General features: G+C 38.8%; 1 protein-coding gene across 1 annotated transcript; it reads left to right on the forward strand.

Moving 5' to 3' along the window:
* Positions 1-11711: 11711 nt before the first annotated feature.
* On the forward strand, positions 11712-17353 carry CREBZF (CREB/ATF bZIP transcription factor). The gene is made up of 2 exons (XM_038568460.1): positions 11712-12096; positions 12130-17353. Exons 1-2 carry the CDS (start codon positions 11974-11976, stop codon positions 13114-13116), a joined length of 1110 nt encoding a protein of 369 aa, XP_038424388.1. The 5' UTR covers positions 11712-11973; the 3' UTR covers positions 13117-17353.
* Positions 17354-20903: the final 3550 nt, after the last annotated feature.

Here is a 20903-nt window from a genome sequence, read left to right on the forward strand (position 1 = left end):
AGATTCTTATGAAATCTTTGTGACAAGGACTTACACGTCCTCCTTTTGCACTGGGCATGGCAATTTATGTGGCTGAGCCTGTTTTCTGGCTCAAATTTCCATGCTTTCCCCTACTATACGAACTACCTTCTCACCAGCCTCAGAAAACGAATTTTTTTTTCCCTCTGCTCCATAGCACTTTGCATTCAACTGTTTCAGTGCTTATCTTGTATCTCATCTGTGACCCACAGCCAGATTGAGGATGAGCAACCAGTTTAGTTATTGTGGTATGCGGATCTGTAAAATGACGCTTATCACAGGAACAAATTACAAAAGTATAAAGTGGCCGCCTCCGAAATACTGCCCTTGAGGGGAAATTTGGAAAACAACAAAACTCCTTTCTAAGGCAGATCTGTAATGCTAGTGAATTTTTCTGTAACATCCACAAGCACTAACCCTAAACAAAGCCAGCAGAACAGAGATTTTAAAACCAATGTGTGAATAGTGCTGTGTACATAGTATGATCTTTTGTATTACATTTTTGTAATTCCCTCAATGTGCCTCTAAGGAACTTGTCTAGTTCAAAAAAAAAAAAAATCATGATAGCTAGAAAAGGAAGGAGAGCTAGTGAAAAAGTGAACTGACTGGGTTTATGTTTTCACAAATACTGGCTCTGCTTCAGTTAGTGAACACTCAGGTTAATTTGTTTATAGTAAAGTATTAATAGAAAATCTACTTCTTCCCGACTCTGCTATATTAAACATTTACTTGTTTGTTTGTTTGTTTATTTATGAGATAGAGAGGGACAGAGTGGGAGAGCACAAGCCCTGGAGAGGGAGAAGCAGGCTACCCATCCAGCTGGAAGCCCCAGGTGGGGCTTGATCCCAGGACCCTGGGATCGTGACCTGAGCCAAAGGCAGCCTCTTAATCAACTGAGCCACCTGAATGCCCCTATTTATTTTTTAAGTAACCTCCACTCCCAGCATGGAACCCAACATGGTGCTTGAATTCATGACCCTGAGATCAAGAGTAGATGTTCAGCCGACTGAGCCACCCAAATGCCACAAGTTAAATAGTTATTTAAGAATAGTGTTGGAGGGAGTACCTGCCTGGGTGCTTGCTGTTCTATCCAGTCCCTGTTGACCTAGATACCTGTGGATGGAGAGGGATAGGTGCTGGGTAGGCCATCAACAGTGCCTGCTGTACCACATCTACTTAGACTAACCGAACCTTTTCAGGCAGGGATTCTTTTTTTATCCTGCCCTCCTAAACAAAGTTGGCATTTTAGGGAGGTGGCCTTTCCTTTCCTTTCCTTTCCTTTCCTCTCCTCTCCTCTCCTCTCCTCTCCTCTCCTCTCCTCTCCTCTCCTCTCCTCTCCTCTCCTTTCCTTTTCCTTTTCTTTTCTTTTCTTTTCTTTTTTTAAGATTTTTATTTATTCATGAGAGACATAGAGATAGAAAGAGAGAGAGGCAGAGACAGGCAGAGACACAGGCAGAGGGAGAAGCAGGCTCCATGCAGGGGGGCCCGATATGGGACTCGATCCCAGGTCTCCAGGATCAGGCCCTTGGCTGAAGGCGGCGCTAAACCACTGAGCCACCCGGGGTGCCCGGAGGTGGCTTTTCTAATCATTTGTCCATCTCCCTAGAGACAAGCTGGATATTATTTTCCAAAGAGGAAAAACATCTAATAAAATTTAAGAACCTAAGGCTGTACAGATGTGTCTCCCTACCTGATGTTCTCACTAAATCTTCTGTTTATCTCACTTGAAAAAAACTAATCCAAGAAGAATTTTCCCTGGGACAGATCTTCCTGGTCATTCATTACACATTCAATTGACCACAGTGTCCCCTTCCTCAACCACCTCACTCCTCAGTTCTACAAAGGGACTTGTCTTAGCTATTTGCCAGACTATGCCTATTGAATGCTCTAATCCACTCATATTTGTACTCGTCTAAAATAATCTTCCCTTTCATGTTAGAGATTGCTCATTACAGCATTGTTTGCAATAGCAAAAGATCAGAAATAGTTTAAATACCATCAATAAGGCACTGGTTAAATAAAAGGTAGGCCCTTCATACTTTGGAATACATTGCAAATATATAAAAAAGAAAAGAAAAATGAAATCCTATGTATGAGCACGGAAATATCTCCAGGATACATTTAGGGGTAAAAAAAACAAACGGTGCAGAATAATATCTGTAGTATATGATCTTCTATATAAGGTGCAGAAAGGAATAAGAATGCAAACATATATTTGCTCCCATCTGCTTAAGTAAATATCGAAAATAAGAAATATTAATAAAAGCAGTTATCAGTGGTATGGAGGGGGACTGGGACAGTGAGGAATAGGACTGGGAAGGAAACTCAGTGTATACCATTTTATATATTTTGACTTTTGAGCCATCTGAGTGTATTACCTATTCAAAAAGACAATACAATTAAAAACAAAGAATCTCCCATGTAACTTTTAACTTCCTAGTAAGCTCTATTTCGGTGTAGTTGACTCAAAAAGCCTGCAGATTTTTCTTTCTCCAAGAATTAAGTAGACAAGACATATTTTATATAGAGCCAAATATGGCCTGACAGATCTAGGTCAGGCCATTCGGCTGAAAGCTGCTGCTTTCACAAATGTTCAACAACATACGGCTAATGACAATTTCTTTTTCTACCCTGCATGTCTCCTAAAGATTACTATTTCTCTCCTGAATTTAAAATTTGAATGTATTTTCTCATGGATTTTCATATGTCTGTGTGAGACAAGAATTTTAGATATTAGCCTATTTTCTATTTTAAAGTTTTTAGTCTGGTTTTCATTGTGCCAGACAAACAAGAGATGGTAGAGAAAATCTGATTTTTCCATTTTAATAAGTTATTAATCTAATGTACCTCACTAATTTAACAAATATTTACTGAGGGCCTTTTATTGGCCAGGTACTGTTCTAAGTACCTGGACACAATGTAAGACAGAGACGGGCACTGAGGGGGGCACTTGACGGGATGAGCACTTGGTGTTGGCAAATCGAATTCCAATAAAAAAATATACAGGGCAGCCCAGGTGGCTGAGCAGTTTAGCGCTGCCTTCAGCCCTGGGCGTGATCCTGGAGACCCAGGATCAAGTCCCACGTCAGGCTTCCTGCATGGAGCCTGCTTCTCCCTCTGCCTGTGTCTCTGCCTCTCTCTCTGTATCTCTCATGAATGAGTAAATAAAATCGTTTAAAAAAATACAAAAAATAAATTAATTAAAAAAAAAAAAGAGAGACCTTATCCTCACTGATTTTGCCTCCTAGTGGGTGAGGAAAATGCTGAAGGATAGGACAAGGGAGTGCATAGCAGAGTTTGCCAACGTAAGTAGAAGAGGTTAGGACAGCTGGTGGCAGTTAAGCTAAAGCCTATTGAATGTGTAAGAATTGCACACTGAAGAGATGAGGAAAATACAAGAGTACAGTAGCTTGACAGCCTTCATAGTACTTTCTGTTCCTGGTAAGAAACTGCCTTTCAGGGGCACCTGGGTGGCTTAGTCAGTTAAATGTCTGGCTTTGGCTCAGGTCAAGATCTCAGGGTCCTGGGATTGAACCCCACATCTGGCTCTTGGCTCAATGGGGAGCCTGCTTCTTATCCTCCCTCTGCTCATGCTCTCTCTCAAATAAATAAAATCTTTTAAAAAGAAAAAGAAAGAAACTGCCCTTCCTAGTAGTCACACCATCCAAAGCTGCAGGCTAAGCAGGCACAGTAGACTCTTACCAGAGACTCTGTGGCCAGATTAATCTCATTATACTCCTATCCATGTTTACCTCGGTCCCTGTCAGAGGTCTGAGCCTTCATAATCCAGCTCAGTCCTCGCCCCGCCCCTATCCCCATTCAAATCCTTCCACTAGATCTTTTGAAAACCTAGATCTGTGATCAGCAAACAACCACACTATTAGTGTAGTGAGTGGAGGAGTGCACTGGCATCAGACTGTCTGGATTCAAATCCCATCACTTACTGGGGGGACTTTGTACTGAAAGCTGAAACTTTCAGTGAGTGAGACAAATGACCAGAAGATGGCATGAATTTCACATTGGTGTAACCCTAGAGAGAAAAGAATCATCCAAATCTAGAAAACAGCTTTTTAAATGAATATCCTTATAGGCGATATTCTGAGGAGAAATAGAATCAAAACGACATCTTAGCAAATGTTATTTATTAGGTTTATGGTTAGCTGTAATATTGGCATTATTTTAAAACTATTATATTTTAAAACCATTTTGAAGCTATATCATATAAGAGATATGTATAATGTGTATGAGAGAGAATGAGACAGAGAAGCTAAAGCAAAACTAATTATTTTGTGTTGCTATGGACAAAATTTTCAGTGTAAAAATTAAGATACCAAAAAGCAAAGTATTTGATATTAAATTTGAATTAAAAATATCAGTATTTTTCTTTAAAAAAAATACACATATCCCAGCTCTGTCAACTGAAAGGCCTAAATTCAGCGACAATTTGGTATGACCATCCCTCAGGCCCACTTTGCAACCTCCAAAAACTATTTTCCATTAAAAGGAAGAAGGACTCTTTGGAAAAAGGGCTAATTCCAGATCTGGAGGTGGAAATGTACACAATGAACCTGATATGATTAGTTGTATCAAAAAGCAAATCAACTGTCAACCACTAACAGTTCTCTTAACAAGACATGAGAACCAAGTTGGAGAGATTCCCAATGGCTAAAGATGAGTAATTGGAGTACAAAAATAACTGCAATTAAGTGAAACAAACTAAATATTTTAAAATCTATGAGTTCATTATGATACACCCAAAAGACAAACAACAATAATGAAAACAACAAGCGCAAAGCTCATTTGTCACTAACCGAAAAGTAGCTATTAAAAGGGATTATCTTACTTTTCCTGTTCCCTGTATATTAGGGTGACAATATGGCCCATATGTGCTGAGATGAAGTTGTTTTTCACAGAACTGCAGGTAATTAAAGAAATAAAAGAATTTAAGAGGCATTATTTTGTAACCCCTAGGGAAATAATTTAGTCAGGTATTGATCATCATTAGACAAAACTATTAGGAGAAAGGTTAAGGGACAATTTTACAATGGAGGAGGAATTAGTGTCACCATTTGAAAACATCCGTCATTCTTAGCATTACTAAAAACAGGATAGGGGCGTGGGGGTGAATGGGTGACGGGCACTGAGGGGGGCACTTGACGGGATGAGCACTGGGTGTTATTCTGTATGTTGGCAAATTGAACACCAATAAAAAATAAATTTATTATAAAAAAAACAGGATAGTTAAACATTCACATGTCATAGGATGCATCATGAAGAGTGGTGCCTTCTAGGAAATATTCTGGCCATAAATGTTGAACCTGAAGTGAACTAACCCTTGAAAACTAATTTCTCGCTTACAGGATGGATGGGGCTAATGAAGAAAAGTAAAATGGCACCATAAGAAAGCAAACAAACAAATCTAGAATATGGGACATTCAACAAAAACAAATGGCTTGGTTTCTTCAGTCAAATGGCACTGGGGATAAAAGATAGAAGGGACGCTGCCCTAGATGAAAAGAGATTTAAAGACATACAAGCAAATGGAATCTATAGAATTGTTTGGATCCTGAATCAATCAAGTCATCTGTAGATAGAAATTTGTGGAATAACTGAATAGTGACTGGGTTCAAATGATACCAAGAAATCCATAATAATACTACTGGTTACAACCATGACATTGTTGTCGTAGGGAAAAAAAAATGACCTTACAGTTAAAAATGCATACTGACACATGTAAGGATAAAATGACATGATTTCTAGAATTTTTACCTCACAGTACTTGAGCAAAACAAGGCAGGGAGATTAAGCAAGTATGGCAAAATCTTGATAATGCTTACATCTGGAGGAGAAGTATATTGAGATTCATTATTTTCTTTTGTGTATGACTGCAAATTTTCAATACTCAAAAAATTAAATTGAAAAAGAGCTGAGGTTTCTGAAGGAAGGAAGAAGAGAAATAACTTGGAATTGGCAATGGGAAACTAGGGCAGCTCAGCCAAGTTCTGGCTCTGGGGTTCCTGGGGTGAGAGATGAGAAATGGAGTTCTTCCTATTAGAGCATGAAAAGTGCTGCTTTTGCCCTTCCAAATCTCTAATCCTGAAACTTCTACACCTGTTGTCCCTTCCCCTAAAAGCAGTAATTCTCAACTTCAGTTGCTTGATTAGTTGGGAGACATACCAGATTAGTCCACAATAGTGTAATTTTCATTCATTTGCATTCAGAAATGCTTTCTTGAGTAGAAAACAAAGGAATGGAAATATAGCGAGCACACTGGGAATTGCACATAATCCATGCAAATATGCAGTGCTTGTAAACATAATCCTACAGTGGTCAAACACTGTCAATCCCTGAGTCTTCAATTTTCACTCAGTAAAACCTTCTCATGGTCTTATGAAGATTATACTTCATGGGTGAATAGGCAAACTAGATTAAAATGAGCATTCTGGCCTCTGTCGCACTATGCTCCAACTCTGATTTCCCTGCATTTGCTACCATCTCTGCTCCAATCCTCTGCTATAGAAAATCCAATAAATGCACGTATTGGTCCTGAAGTACCACAAAGTCCTGGTCTTTGTAGAGGACTTGATAGATTGGTAGTTGTTATCTATTTCAATCCCTCTTTTGATGTGTTTTCTCCATATTACAAAAATAGGAAAGCTGAAACAAAAGAAACACAGAAGCAAACTATATTTGCCAGACTCTTCTGCAGTTATATTAGGAAGATGCAGATAAGGCACAGGCCCTTTCCCCCTGTTTTCTTTGGCTGTTGTTGCTGCCAAACATATTCTTGGAAACACTGTGTTTTTCTGCAACAGCATCCTTATATTCATTTACTAGTTTTATGGGATATGGTAGTCAGCCCCCAAGATAGCACCTAATGGTTCTTGTCTCCCAGTATTCAATCCTTGTGTGGTCTTCAGAGTGAGTAAGGTCTGACACTGTGAACAATAGAATATTACAGAAGTGAACATATGTGACTTCTAAGACCAGGCCATAAAAGACATTGCAGCTGCTTCCTTGATGTCTTGGATCATTCACTCTGGTGGAAGCCAGCCATCATGTAGCGTAGACATTCACGCAACCCATAAAGAGGCCCATATGGAAGAGGAGCTGAAGCTTCCTCTAGCCATCTTGAAGGTGGATCTCTAGCCCCAGTCAAGCCCACAGATGACTGCATCCCCAGCCAAAATATGATTGAATTCCACGAAAATTCCAGAGCCAGACTGGGTAGCCAAATCACTTGAAAATTTCTGACCAATAAGAACTTCAAGAGAAAATAAATGCTTATTGTGGGTTTAAGCCACAACAATAAACAAATATTTGTTGTTGTTTTTAGATTTTGGGTAATGTGTTAGCCCACAATAAATAATACATGGGGTTGAGAGTTTGGGCAGTAGCCGTGCACTTGGGAGCTAAATTCCAGTTTTCTATTTTACCATGTTCCCAATTGGGGCAGAGATACCAGGTCCCTATCAGGCCTGTTTGGCCACTTTGTACTGAGAGGCATTCTTGATCTCCCAGCCTAGTGCCCATTCCTCCAGTCCTTCCAATGACTATAAGCACGCATTCTCTGTATTAGAAACTTTTCTGCTTAAAATAGCCAGATTGGTTTCTCTTTCCTGCAACTGAGCTTAACCTAATAAAAAAAAAAATACCCATTTGAAATTAACAGGGGCGCCTGGGTGACTAAGTGGTTGAGCATCTGCCTTTGGCTCCTGTTGTGATCCCTGCAGGGAGCCTGCTTTTCCCTCTGCCTGTGTCTCTGCCTCTTTCTCTGTATCTCTCATGAATAAATGAATAAATGAATAAATGAATGAATGAATGAATAAATAAATAAATAAATAAAGCCTTTAAAAAAATTAACAGCGAGACACCAGAGACATTTCCTGTTAAAGTCAGAAATAAGACAAGAAAGTTGGCTATTGACAGTATTATTTAACATCAAGGTGGAAGAACTATTTCATTATGTCAAGATAATGAAAAGTATTGCAGAGGAGGAGGCAAAATTGTCATTATATAAAATAAGGTGATATAATTGTCTACCAGGAAAATTTGAATGACTAAGCTGAAAATAAAAACTGTTAAGAAAGTTCAGTGGAATAATCAGTAAACAATTTAACAAAAGAAAGATCAAAAGCTTTCCTATGCAACAATAATCATTTGGAAAATATAAAAGAAGAAATAATCCAGCCCAGGAGCAAAAAATGCATCATATAACTTGGAAAAATAAACTAATAAATTTAGTGCAATTTCCATGAAAATTCCATCTCTTTTTGAACTTGGAAAATTTTATAAAGTTTTCTGGAAGTTTCTTTCTCTTTTTATTCTTCTATATACCGTAGGTCATATTTATTTTTGCCCCTTGCAGAATCATTTTCATTTAGTTGAGCTTTATGTTAGGCCTTCAGCTGAAACTGGAGATCTTCTTTATTTATTTATTCAACAAATATTTATTGAAGCCTAAGCTGTGGCAGGTACTGTTCTGGATATTTGGGATCTATCTGTGTCCAACTTTTCTGGAACTAGCTTTCTATCCCTCTAAGAAACAACCATATAAACGTAGCTATTCATTGAGACTATTTGCTACTTTGCAGAGTACACTAGGGAGAAGTTTCTTAAGACCTACCAACTAGAAAAGTGGCTATGGAATTTATCATATAAAGTCTACTTATGAGCAAAGGAAAGTTTCTCCTTTTGATTTGCCAGGGAAGTTCTACTTGAGGAACTGTAAGATTGTATGTCTATTGTATTCCAATGCAAACTTTCACCCCCTTTTGGAATGTCTTGTCTTCCTATTTCATCTATATTTTCGCTGGCCTTACTATTAAAAATTTTGAATTTTTTTGTTTCATTGTATGAAACAATGTACGTATGAACTGCTTCGAATATCAAATACCCTGTGGGAGTAGAGGAACTAGATAACACCAAGGGGAAACAGACATCCAGAATGTGGTGCGTTTTTTAAGACAACTGCCTTTGTCTCTTCAAAAAAACAATATTAAGAAAAGCTAAAAGGTAGAAGGGACAATTCTAGATTGAGAAATAGGGAAAAAAACTTTACAAAAACATAACTGAATGCAATAAGTAACCCTTGATTGGATCCTGGCTCAAAAGAAAGTATCTACTATAAAAGATTATTTTGAAGGAAGCTGAGGAAATTTGAATATGGCATGGATAATAGATAATATTAGTAAATGTTAATTTTCTCAAGACCTAATAACAGTGTTATGATTATGAAAGAGAATGTTCTTATTCTTAGAGATACATACTTAAGTATGTTGGAGTGATGTATCCTGTCTGCAACCTTAGGATGATTCAGCAAAAAAAAAAAGTATATATAATTTTTACAAACATTTTTATATGGCAAATGTTAATTGTTGAATTGTTTGGTCTGCGTATTGGGTAGTATTAGAGTGGAAACTATTCTGTGAAATATTTGGAAAATTTTAAAATTGATATATATTTTTCTATTGTGCACAGATAAAAGACATAAAACTGTGGTTATCAAAAACATTTGAATATTTCAGTGAAGCAATTTCCTATGCAGTAAAGCTTCTAAAGAAAGAGATTGGGGAAAGGAAAAAAAAAAAAGAGCGAGACGGGGGCAGCCCGGGTGACTCAGCGGTTTAAGCGCCACCTTCAGCCCAGGGTGTGATTCTGAAGACGTGGGATCGAGTTCCACGTCAGACTCCCTGCATGGAGCCTGCTTCTCCCTCTGCCTGTGTCTCTGCCTCTCTCTCTCTATGTGTGTGTGTGTGTGTGTGTGTGTGTGTGTGTGTGTGTGTGTGTGTGTGTGTGTGTGTCTCATGAATAAATAAATAAAATCTTAAAAAAAAAGAAAGAGATTGATACTTTAATTTTCTATGGGGATTAAATTTAGAGACTCTATTATGGTCCAACTATCACTAGAACCACTATAGGTGTTTGCTAGAATTTTGATGTTCAACGTTACAGAGATCTGCAGAACTATCTCTGGGTAATTTACTTATTCATTACTCTCTGAGTAGTATTTTCATACATCTGATTTTGGGAATCATTATCTTTGATTTCATATTCTGCATTTATACTCCCTAACACATTCTTCTCAAATGGTAATTTTCTTATGCAAGCCATTAGAAATTGTTGTAGATACTATTGTAGTTAAATTTAGAAAATATGCTTCAGGACAGCCTGGGTGGCTCAGCGGTTTAGCGCCGCCTCCATCCCAGGGCCTGATCCTGGAGACCCAGGATCAAGTCTCACATGGGGCTCCCTGCATGGAGCCTGCTTCTCCCTCTGCCTGTGTCTCTGCCTCTCTCTCTCTCCCTCTGTGTGTCTGTCATGAATAAATAAATAAAATCTTAAAAAAAAAAAAAAGAAAATATGCTTTAAATATTTTTAAAATGAATCAATAAAACCTTATGTTAAAACTTTTTCAAAGAATTATATACTCTACCAGATGGAGATGTATCTCTCTTGTTAAATTTTAGTATGGAAAGAGACCACAACATTGTCACAAGAGTGTATATGTAGACTTAAGAGGGAAAAACTTCTGAAATTCCTAAAGAACTTGGAAGAAATTTAGTTGAAACCTTAGTGTTCTAATGAGAAGAGTTTGCCTCTGTAATGTAGCCCATGTCAATATCTACTTTTAAAACTAGAATTTGTTTTGATTTCAAGTAAAGTCGATGTCAAAGAAAATATGATCCTGAAACACTGACCAGAATAAGTAAAATATAAAATGTAAACAAAAACATTTAAAAACATTTAAAAACTAAGCACATTCATAAAATTGCCAACACAACAGAGAAAAGAATGCAAGAGGGCTGTTCAACCCCACCACAGGGATTTTCAGAGTACTGTTTTTAACCAGATAGATGAAAAACAGCAACAAAATCAGGCTCATTCAGGAAAAACCAGAAAATACTCTATTTGGAAACTGGTAGTAGTCCTTTTCAGGAAAAAAAAAAAAAAAATCTGTCAGTTTCATGAACCCCCGGATAAAACAAACAGGAAAAAAATCACACACACGATTCACTCAACAAAACGTCCTGTGTTAACACAACCAGCAGTACAACCATCACTAAAACCGTGAGGTAGTGATAGTACAAAAACACTGACACACGTGTGAACCCACACATGCTCACATTCACGCCCACTACAGAACACACACAGGAAGTGGGTTTGCAACCTCTTTAAAGACAAGGACAAAACCTTTTTGTTTGTTTAGAAAATGCATAGAAATGGCTTAGACATTTTAATTAAATTATTATAATAAAAACTTGAAAAAATCAAATCACGTACGAATGACTCATTTCCCTCTTTTCCCCCCCTACTACTCTGTGTTTGAGTGAAAGGCTCTTGTGTAACAAACGGAAGGGAAAGGAGCAACTTCAAGCGGTGTCTGATCAGCCGTCATGAAATTCCAGGGAAACGCAGGAGAGCTTTAAGGTTATTCATAAATCTGGAGTGGCGAAGACCGAGTCTGTGCGAGAGTGGTTTCACTGGAAGTGGAAGTTTGAACACGGAGGCTTGAGAAGCGAGGGCGGAGAGAGTAGACCACTTATCAATAACCTCGGGATTTGTTATTCTTGCCGCTTGCGGACTATGACATCACTGAAATTCTGCAACTACTCCCGCTGAGACCTCACTGAACTCTCGCGATACTAGAGCCCAGGGGCGCGCGAAACGCCGTGGGAGGGGCTGGGTGAGATCGACTGACTTCCGGCCAGGCCGTTGTCTGGGTGGCGCGGTCGAGTCATTGCGGGGCCGCGGCGCTTCGCTCTCCCATCCCTCCCCCCGCCCCGGCGCGGGGGGTCGACCAGCCGAGTGGGGCGGGCGGCGACTCGGCCCTTCCCCTCCGTTTCGCTCTGGCCAGCTCCCGGGCCCCGCGCGCTGGGGTCTGGGGTCCTGGGGGCCCGCGAGGCCCGGTCTGAGGGGCCGGGGCCTACGTGGGCCCGCCCGCCGCTGGGCCCCATGAGGCATAGCCTGACCAAACTGCTGGCGGCCTCGGGCAGCGACTCCCCAACCCGCAGCGAGAGCCCGGCTCCGGCCGCGACTTGCTTGCTGCCCCCGGACCTGACCCGGGCGGCGGCGGCGGCGGCGGCGGCGGCGGCGGCGGCGGCGGCGGAGGAGGAAGAGGCGGCGGCGGCCGGATCTCCCGGCCGCAGGCAGCCGCGGGGCGACGAGGGCGACTCTGAGGCCGGGAGGGGGGGCCGCGGCGGCGTGGCCGTGCGCGCGCCCTCGCCCGAGGAGATGGAGGAGGAGGCGATCGCCAGCGTCCCCGGGGAGGAGACGGAGGACATGGACTTTCTGTCCGGGCTGGAACTGGCGGATCTGCTGGACCCCCGGCAACCGGACTGGCACCTGGAGCCCGGGCTCAGCTCGCCCGGGCCCCTCTCCTCGTCCGGCGGAGGCTCCGACAGCGGCGGCCTGTGGAGAGGGGACGACGACGACGAGGCCGCGGCCGCCGAGATGCAGCGCTTTTCCGACCTGCTGCAGAGGCTGTTAAACGGCATCGGAGGCTGCAGCAGCGGCAGTGACAGTGGCAGCGGCGAAAAGAGGCGGAGAAAGTCCCCAGGAGGCGGCGGCGGCGGCAGTGGCGGCAACGACAGCAACCAGGCGGCGACAAAGAGTCCCCGGAAGGCGGCGGCGGCTGCTGCCCGTCTAAATCGGCTGAAGAAGAAGGAGTACGTGATGGGGCTGGAGAGTCGAGTCCGCGGTCTGGCAGCCGAGAACCAGGAGCTGCGGGCCGAGAATCGGGAGCTGGGCAAGCGCGTGCAGGCACTGCAGGAGGAGAGTCGCTACCTACGGGCCGTCCTGGCCAACGAGACCGGACTGGCTCGCCTGCTGAGCCGGCTGAGCGGCGTGGGACTGCGGCTGACCACCTCGCTCTTCAGAGACTCGCCCGCCGGTGACCATGACTACGCTCTGCCCGTGGGAAAGCAGCAGCAGCAGCAGCAGCAGCAGCAGCAGCAGCAGCAGCAGCAGCAGCAGCAGGACCTGCTGGAAGAGGACGACTCGGCGGGAGGAGTGTGTCTTCATGTGGACAAGGATAAGGTGTCGGTGGAGTTCTGCTCGGCGTGCGCCCGGAAGGCGTCGTCTTCTCTTAAAATGTAGGGTCAAGTAATCTGCTCTTTATCCGCGTTTACCCCTTTCAACTCCCTTACACCATGTAAAACACCTTAGTGGGACATCTTCACTGGACACATTTCAGAGGAGGAAAAAGTAATATTGAATCGTTAAGTGTTTAGCTAAAAGCATGAATGTGACACTGTAACCAACTCCTAATGATAACATGTGACTATTAAATCTCTCTGACAGTTTCTTTTTTAGGTGATTTCCTTCCTGCCAGGCTCCGTTGTAGGGGTTACAGAACAGTCGTTCCCGCCTCACAACCTGGTAAGGATCCATCTCTTCACGTAACGCTCATGCTCTGCTGCTTAGTCTACTTTAATGGGCAACATCTCAATTTGTGTGTGTGTGTGTGTGTGGGTTTTTTCTTTTCTTTTTCTTTTTTTTTTTTTTTTTTGGAAGGTGGGAGGGGAAGTCTAATTTGGGCCCTGTCCACCCTGGAAACAGACTTGTGCTGGTCAGTAATGTATTTAAGATGCTTCTTCTGGTTGAAATAGCTGTTAATGTGTCCCCTTGTTCAGACTTGCGTGTACCTAGCTCTTCTGTCCCCAGTGTGGACATGGCCTTGGATGACATCGGTTCCAACTGTACACTGAAAGCTGCTAATAGAGATACAGTTTGGAGACAGTCAAACAGGTGAAGTTGAATGGAAGTTCCGAGTTGTACAAGGTGCAAATTGGAATTCCAATTTTAGAGCAACTTTTTAGAGGTTGACAATAAGTATTTGGGGCTTGCACAAATGTGATAGTTAACTTTGCTGAAGATGACAGAAATATCTTAACTATTTGGGTATGCCTTTTAGTTTTCAGTAGGAGATCTAGAAATACAATCTATTCGGATGAGAAGATTTTAATCTCACCATTTAAAAAGTTGGAAATTAACATGCATCTCTGTGTTAATTAATTGAAGGAGGAATAAGAGTGGTTAATGAAATGTTTCTTTGAGGACCAGCACAGTGATTACCCTATCACTGACTATAAATAAATTGTTGAACACCTTTACTTTTGTTGTATTAAAATTTTAGGTTAAATTTATGTATGATTAGATAAATTGAAGGTTTGTGAAATGTGAATGAAAACATGTAAAGTGAGGCTTCACAAAGAATCTTACTACTCTCCTTATTTTAAGGTTTTTGTCCTTTTTAAAAATAATTTTTTTAAATTGGCTGGTTCTGGCTACTTAAGGACACGATCGACACTTTCCAAAGATGGGACATACTCTTCCCTTGAAGTACTGTATTATCCATTGTCCAGTTGTATAGATTGAGTTACGGTGTCCTTCAGTGTAAGAGGCATTAAGAAATTCTTTGTGAAACATCACTGTTTGATAAAGTATATACATATTTAGCATCCTTGTTTTTCTTTGTGCTAAAGTGGATACAGCTGTTGGGGCAGAAGAGACGGGACCAGCTGCTGGCCACATTTCCTGCTTTATTTTAAAAGGTAGTATAAGAAATGAGGAAAAAGAGGTAATTTCAGGGCTTCTGCTGTCTTTTTATTTTAAAATGTTCATAATTAAAAAGTATTTTCCAGCAGTCCAAAGATGTAAGTTATCTTACACATGTTTTATTTTGTTGTTATTTGGTTATAAAAATGGAATCCTTGTTCTTGCAGAACTGTAAATGTTTTGTTGCTAGATAACATGATTTGAGACCTAACTTTGGTCTCTGGTTTCCAGTGCATTACAGCATATTTTGTAAAATCATCTGCACTTGAGCATGAATGGGTAGTACCAAATTCACAGCCTGGAGTGATGAACCTGCTTATTCCTAAGTGCAGGAGCAAGCCCCTCACAATGCAGCTGCATGGATTTTTAGTGCCTACTGAATTATATATATATACATATATATATAAAAACCAAAAGTAGTTGGAAAAATTATTTGAAATGACTAATTTGTGCTATCTATGGAATATGTTAAATGTAGCTTTTTGAAACAGAAGCCTTGAATTGAAATTTAATTAATACTTGAACATTTTGTATATATTTCTTTGTATATAATTTTGTGCAGTACCAATGACAAAAATACGGTGTCATAATAAAACCAGGTTTGTTGATCTTTCAGTTATGGGCTCAAAGAATTTATTCATCTCTAACATGACATTGGAAAATAATGGATGAAAATAGGAAAAATGATTGTTGTTAATGCTGACTGTGGGTCTTAAAAGGTTCTGGAAGCAGTAAGTGTGTTTTTCTAAAATACCATTCCCTTGGAATATTTTCTTCTAATGTCAGTGCTTTTCCTGCATCATTTGAAGTTCGGGGCTGGGGAGAAACAGTAATCAAAGCTTTCTGAAGTGGGATGCTTTGAAAATTCCAAGTGTAGATTTTTAGGATGTCATTTTATAAATGGCAGTTTTTGGAAATACTTGATTAAGAACTTTTGAAAATGGAGATTAGTATCACCTATTTTTAAAGCTGCTTTGTTAGGCTTCTTATGTTTTAACTGTCTTTCCTTAGTTTCCATTTCATTCTTTTTTTTTTTTTTCTTTCTAATTTTGGTGACTTAGTGATTTTTGTCATTTTTTTACATCAACTTCATGGTCTTGTTTTTACATGGTATTGCATGTATTTAGGACCTATCTAACAGGGGCTTTAAATAAATTTGATCATATTTATGTGTAAGCACATTTTACTGTAAATGTTTGGGTTTCTGAATTTACAACAGATCTGTTGATTTCAGTATGTAGTAAACAATATCTTAAAGTGTCCTATTCACTACTTGTTAATTAAAAAGTTATGATTAATATGAAATTGTTGTCTTACTATTTTTAGAAAATTGTGTTCTGAATGATTGATAGTTGGATAAAGGAGATTTTTTGGCATATAATGTGGATTGTTTTGAAATTTTAAGGTTTGGCTCTACTTTAGAGGTTGAAAACAACTTAGTATTTGGGGAACCCTTTTTTTTTTTTTCTTCCCCCCTTCTTCCCTAATTGCCTCTTTGGCAAAATGATACAGAATTAGTGTAAAGAGGTAGTGTTTTGATATTTGTCTTCTGATGGTGACAGGAATTCATACATTAATTGAACTAACACATCATATTGACCTTCTATTTCTATCATATTGACTTACTGTTTCTGCACTTTCTTGACCAGTCCTAACTAAAAAGTCCACGTTTGTTAAAATGTAGTCACACCTCTGATATAATCCAACAAAAAGTGTTCGAAATATTTTAAATATTTGTGCATTTTGTAATCACTAAATTAATCTCTCTCTCTTCTCTTTAAACAGCTTAGCAGTGTCTGCAAAAAGAATCTTTTCCTACAACCTGTTAACTGACTGGACTGATGGTAACAAAGTAATTGTGGGAGCCATGTCGGTCAAAAATTTGGCATCTGCTGAAAAAAATGAATGCCATTTTCAAGTTCCCAAATTACTTCTATACTGATTTCACTTTCCAGAAATGGAGATATGAAAAGATTCTCTGGAATCCTTGAAAGACTTAATAGAAATACATGAGACTAAGTTAATTTTGGAACAAAATTATACTTTTTTTTTTTTTTTTTGTCTTTCATGGGAGTGATACTCAGTTCTTTGCATACCTTTTAAAAATTGTAACCACTGGAGAAGAGAATTATAGTATATCATCAAGGAATATTAGATTCTTTACATTATCAAGAACACATTCTATGGAATTACATTTAGTGGAGTAGAATTACATAAACAGGCCATCAGGGATCACAAAGCTTATCATGAGTTTGTACTGACTTCCTGGAACTTGAGAGCTAATCTGGAGTATAGGCAGACCTTGCTGAGTAGAATACAAAAGTTAATGTAAAGTCCTTAACTATAAAGAGTAGTCTTTTTAAATAGATGCATTGATTTGTCTTGTGTATCTTTGAAAAAATTATGATTAACTATGTGAGTAGTTAATTGCAATTTAGGGTAAGAGGATGTTTGCATTCTGAGATTTTGGCTTCTTGAGTTTTCTCTGAGTACTTGACACTTTCTTGACTATTTTGAGGTTTCTAATGAATGGTATCCTAGTTTCTACTGTTATATATTAAAATGTCTCTAGTCGTATGTAAGGGCTTTAGTATTCTGGATGATGGAAGGTTTTTTTGTTTTTTGTTTTTTTTTTTGTTTTTTTGCATTATGTCGTTGTTTTACCTAATTGAAACACTTTTCCAGCTTATTACAAGTGTGAAAAAACACTCAACTCTGGATTGTTTTATTTCATTTTCGTTGGATTATGTTAATACATTCTTTCATTTGGTCTAGACGGAGTCATTTTATCTTACTGACTCATTGGGAAGTGTACAGGTTAGAGGGGTGGGAGGGATAGGAGACAGGCCCAGAATGATTTATCATAACTATATAGTTTGGTTATTGTATGCTATTACACAAAACTTTTATTAAATCTACTCTGTATCTTGCGATCTAAGTACATTCAGTGCCTGTGATGCAAGGCAGCAAAGAGTGGTTTACCCTTGATTGATGAATGCTCCTATTGGTTATAATTCTACAAAGATTTGGCATTAACAGTAGCTGGAGATAATCACTTCTTTGATAGAGTGGATAATTCACTGCTAATAAGAATTAGCTTTAAAAATATGTGATCATGTAGGTCAGCATTTTGATGTTCCAGTTTAAGGTCTCACTGATTTAGTCACATTTTTTTAAGCTAAATAACCTGATGATTCTTGAAAGTTGAAGAGGCAGTAAAATACTTTCGAGTGTTGTCTTCCCCACACTCATTATCAATACAGAGTTTTGAGACCCTCCCAAATGTTTTATTTCTGTATTTAGTTCTGCAGCTTTTTCTTCAGAAACCAAGTAGTTCCCATCTAAGCTGTGCATCAGAAAGGGGAGGTCTTCCGTAGAAACTTGGAGAATGTTTTGTGTGGCCAGCACCGTATTTTTCACATATTTGACCGTGAATATCTCAATCCTCTCCAGCAGTCACCTACTATTGTCTTATGTAATATACAGCCTTTAGCTCTGACCTAGACTACAACAAATGGTCATTTATTTACTTTCAGTTTTGAAGTGCAGAAATAAATTTTATTCAGAAAGTATCATTAGGAATATAAATCATGAATGTTAGGGAAAACTGATTTCAAAAATATACAGATTAATAGAAAGTTGCTTATGAACTTGCCTTTCTTTGCCTTTTTCATTGCTTTGGTTATTGATACAGTGTTTTTATCCCTTTTTTTACTTTTCCCAGTTTGTATATTCAGGATTTCTTTCTTAGAACCATTTTCCCCACTTTTTAAAAAGAAACCTGTTTATATTGGACCTAATGATTTTTGTAGTTTTGTTGACCCAAAATTATTTTTGTTGAAAATTATTTTGCTTAATTTTCAATCTAAAAATGTAATCTTTAATGGTGTTTTAGAAATTGTGTTGTCTTAATATGTAGATTTGATTTTTATTGGTGGCCCAACTTTTCTTTATACCATGTCTCTGAATTTTACATCTTTGCTATACACACACACACACACACACACACACACACTGAGTTTAATTCCTAGACCCCTCTGGCTCTTAATGTTCTATAGTTTGGGGTTTTACAAATTATATTATCTGAAGTACAATATAATAGGAGTCCTCTTTCTTTAAGCAAGATTAACTACACCATGTAAATTGTGAAAGACAGATTTAAATAGTTTACTATGACTGAACTATTAAAAACTGTCTTCCTGACTGAGGTAGTGTTCTTTAGGTCTTAGCTACAAATGACTGTTCCCTAAATTGTGATGCAGTCACAGCAAGTTTACATGTATTTACCTGCCCCCAACCAAAAATTTTGGTAGAGTAGATTTGTAGCAGTAGATGTAAAATAATACAGTCTTCTGCTTCTGTTGCCCATTTTTCCTAATTGAAAAGATGATTTAAATAAAAAATATATGGTAGAGGACAGATGCTAGAAAGGAATCTTTTTTGGTTATAGAAACCATTGCAAACTCTTCTATATATTGATGGCATTATGTCAGGAATGTGTCAGGATAAGAAAACAGTTTTTATTTTATTTTTTAAGAAAACAGGTTTTACTGAACTATCAATTTAGTTACATCAGTGGCTTTTGAATTATCCAAGTTGATTGCACTATTCTCTGGAGTCTAATTTAGTAATTTGGGTTTCTCATTTTGAAGTCAGGAATTACTTTTAATTCATTTTTTTCTCTGTTGTGGTAAGTAGAACTCTCCTTTAAATAAAAATGATAGTATGTAGGTAGAGGTGTGCAATTTTGAGTCAGAGACCTTTAAGTAAAGCATATTCGGTATAGAAAACAAAATCCAGAAAGGAATCAAAACAAAAAGAAAAATCACCCCTAATTCTCTAACATAGAGAATATTCAAAGCAAAAAAATAGATTTTTTTTGCCTCATAATTGGGAATATTTCATATATAAATTTGCCAGGGAATACATTTTAAGGCACTTGTTGAATTCTCAGCTTTGCTTTCTGGAAAACTTAAAATGTATTTTGTTAATTTCATTTAAATTTTAAAATCTTTAGCTGTACTGCTTTCTTTTTGACGAGACCCTGAAAGCGTATTTCACTTGTGAGACTACCTTTTCTATGTGACGAACTTAAATTCTTCTGTCACACAGTTAAGTAGCGTAAGATTATTTAACAGGTCACTATATTTGAAAGGAGTAATTTAAGATGCTTGTGAATATGATCTGGGATGGCACTTATTTTATATGACTGGCTTATAAGAAAGTGCTGGTCTAGATCTATACTGTTCAGTACTGTAGGCATTAGCTACATGTGGTGAAAATATTTAAATTAAAAAAAATTTATTCAGTTGCACTAGTTACATTTCAGGTGCTCAGTGGCCACATGTGGCTAGTAGCTAACATTTTAAGTCATGTATAAAACATTTCCATCATCACAAAGTTCTCTGGACAGTGCTGATTTTAGATGCTGTTACATGAAAATAAAGAACTGAGATGAAAAGTTTTACAAAGGGGAACACCAAAGGTCACTTCAAAAATTTAAATGATCTTAGGAAATGAGGAATATTAGACTAGGCTGTTTCAGAAAACAAAACCAATAGGAAAGAGTATAGCTACCATTTAAGTGCTACCACTTAAGGTCAAGTGCTGTGTTAGCTCCTATATATTATATAATACCAATCTTGAGTGAGGTTACTGATGAAACTGAGGACCAGAGAGGTTAACTTGCTAAGCCTCACACAGCTGAAAAGAAGAGGCCTGGGTATGTCATCGCAAAGAACTATCCCACACTAGATGGAAGCTTCAAAGGTAGAATTTGCCTCAATCTTCCAAGAATATAGCTTTCCAGAGACAAGTGTGTAACTATATCATTATATCACTGTATTAGCTATATCAATATATCGGCTCTAGACTCAAGACTACTGGAATTGATTCCTGTCCTGAGGAAGGTTAAATATATTCTAAGTGTCTATGGATTAATAATACCTATGGAAAGAATGATTTGGGGAAACAAAGTGAACATTTTCTGTAGTGAACTAATCCTCATCCCTTCCTCCTGCTTAGTTGGATTCTTTTTTTTTTTTTAAAGATTTTATTTATTCATAAGAGACACAGAGATAGGCAGAGGGAAAAGCAGAGTCCCTGCAGGGAACCTGATGTGGGACTTGATCCCAGGACCCAGGGTCATGCACTGAGCTGAAGGCAGATGCTCAACCACTGAGCCACCCAGTCATCCTTCCTGCTTGGGTTCTTAATGAGGTCCTTAGTAAAAACTGCTGTATGGTTATTTTTCCTGTGTTACAGACCAAAATGTGCTTAATGTAAAGGCATGGAGCAAACAAAATAGAAGAGAATATTGGGCAAAC

Source organism: Canis lupus, chromosome 21, assembly GCF_011100685.1.
Source record: "Canis lupus familiaris isolate Mischka breed German Shepherd chromosome 21, alternate assembly UU_Cfam_GSD_1.0, whole genome shotgun sequence".
In the NCBI taxonomy this organism is placed as follows: domain Eukaryota; kingdom Metazoa; phylum Chordata; class Mammalia; order Carnivora; family Canidae; genus Canis; species Canis lupus.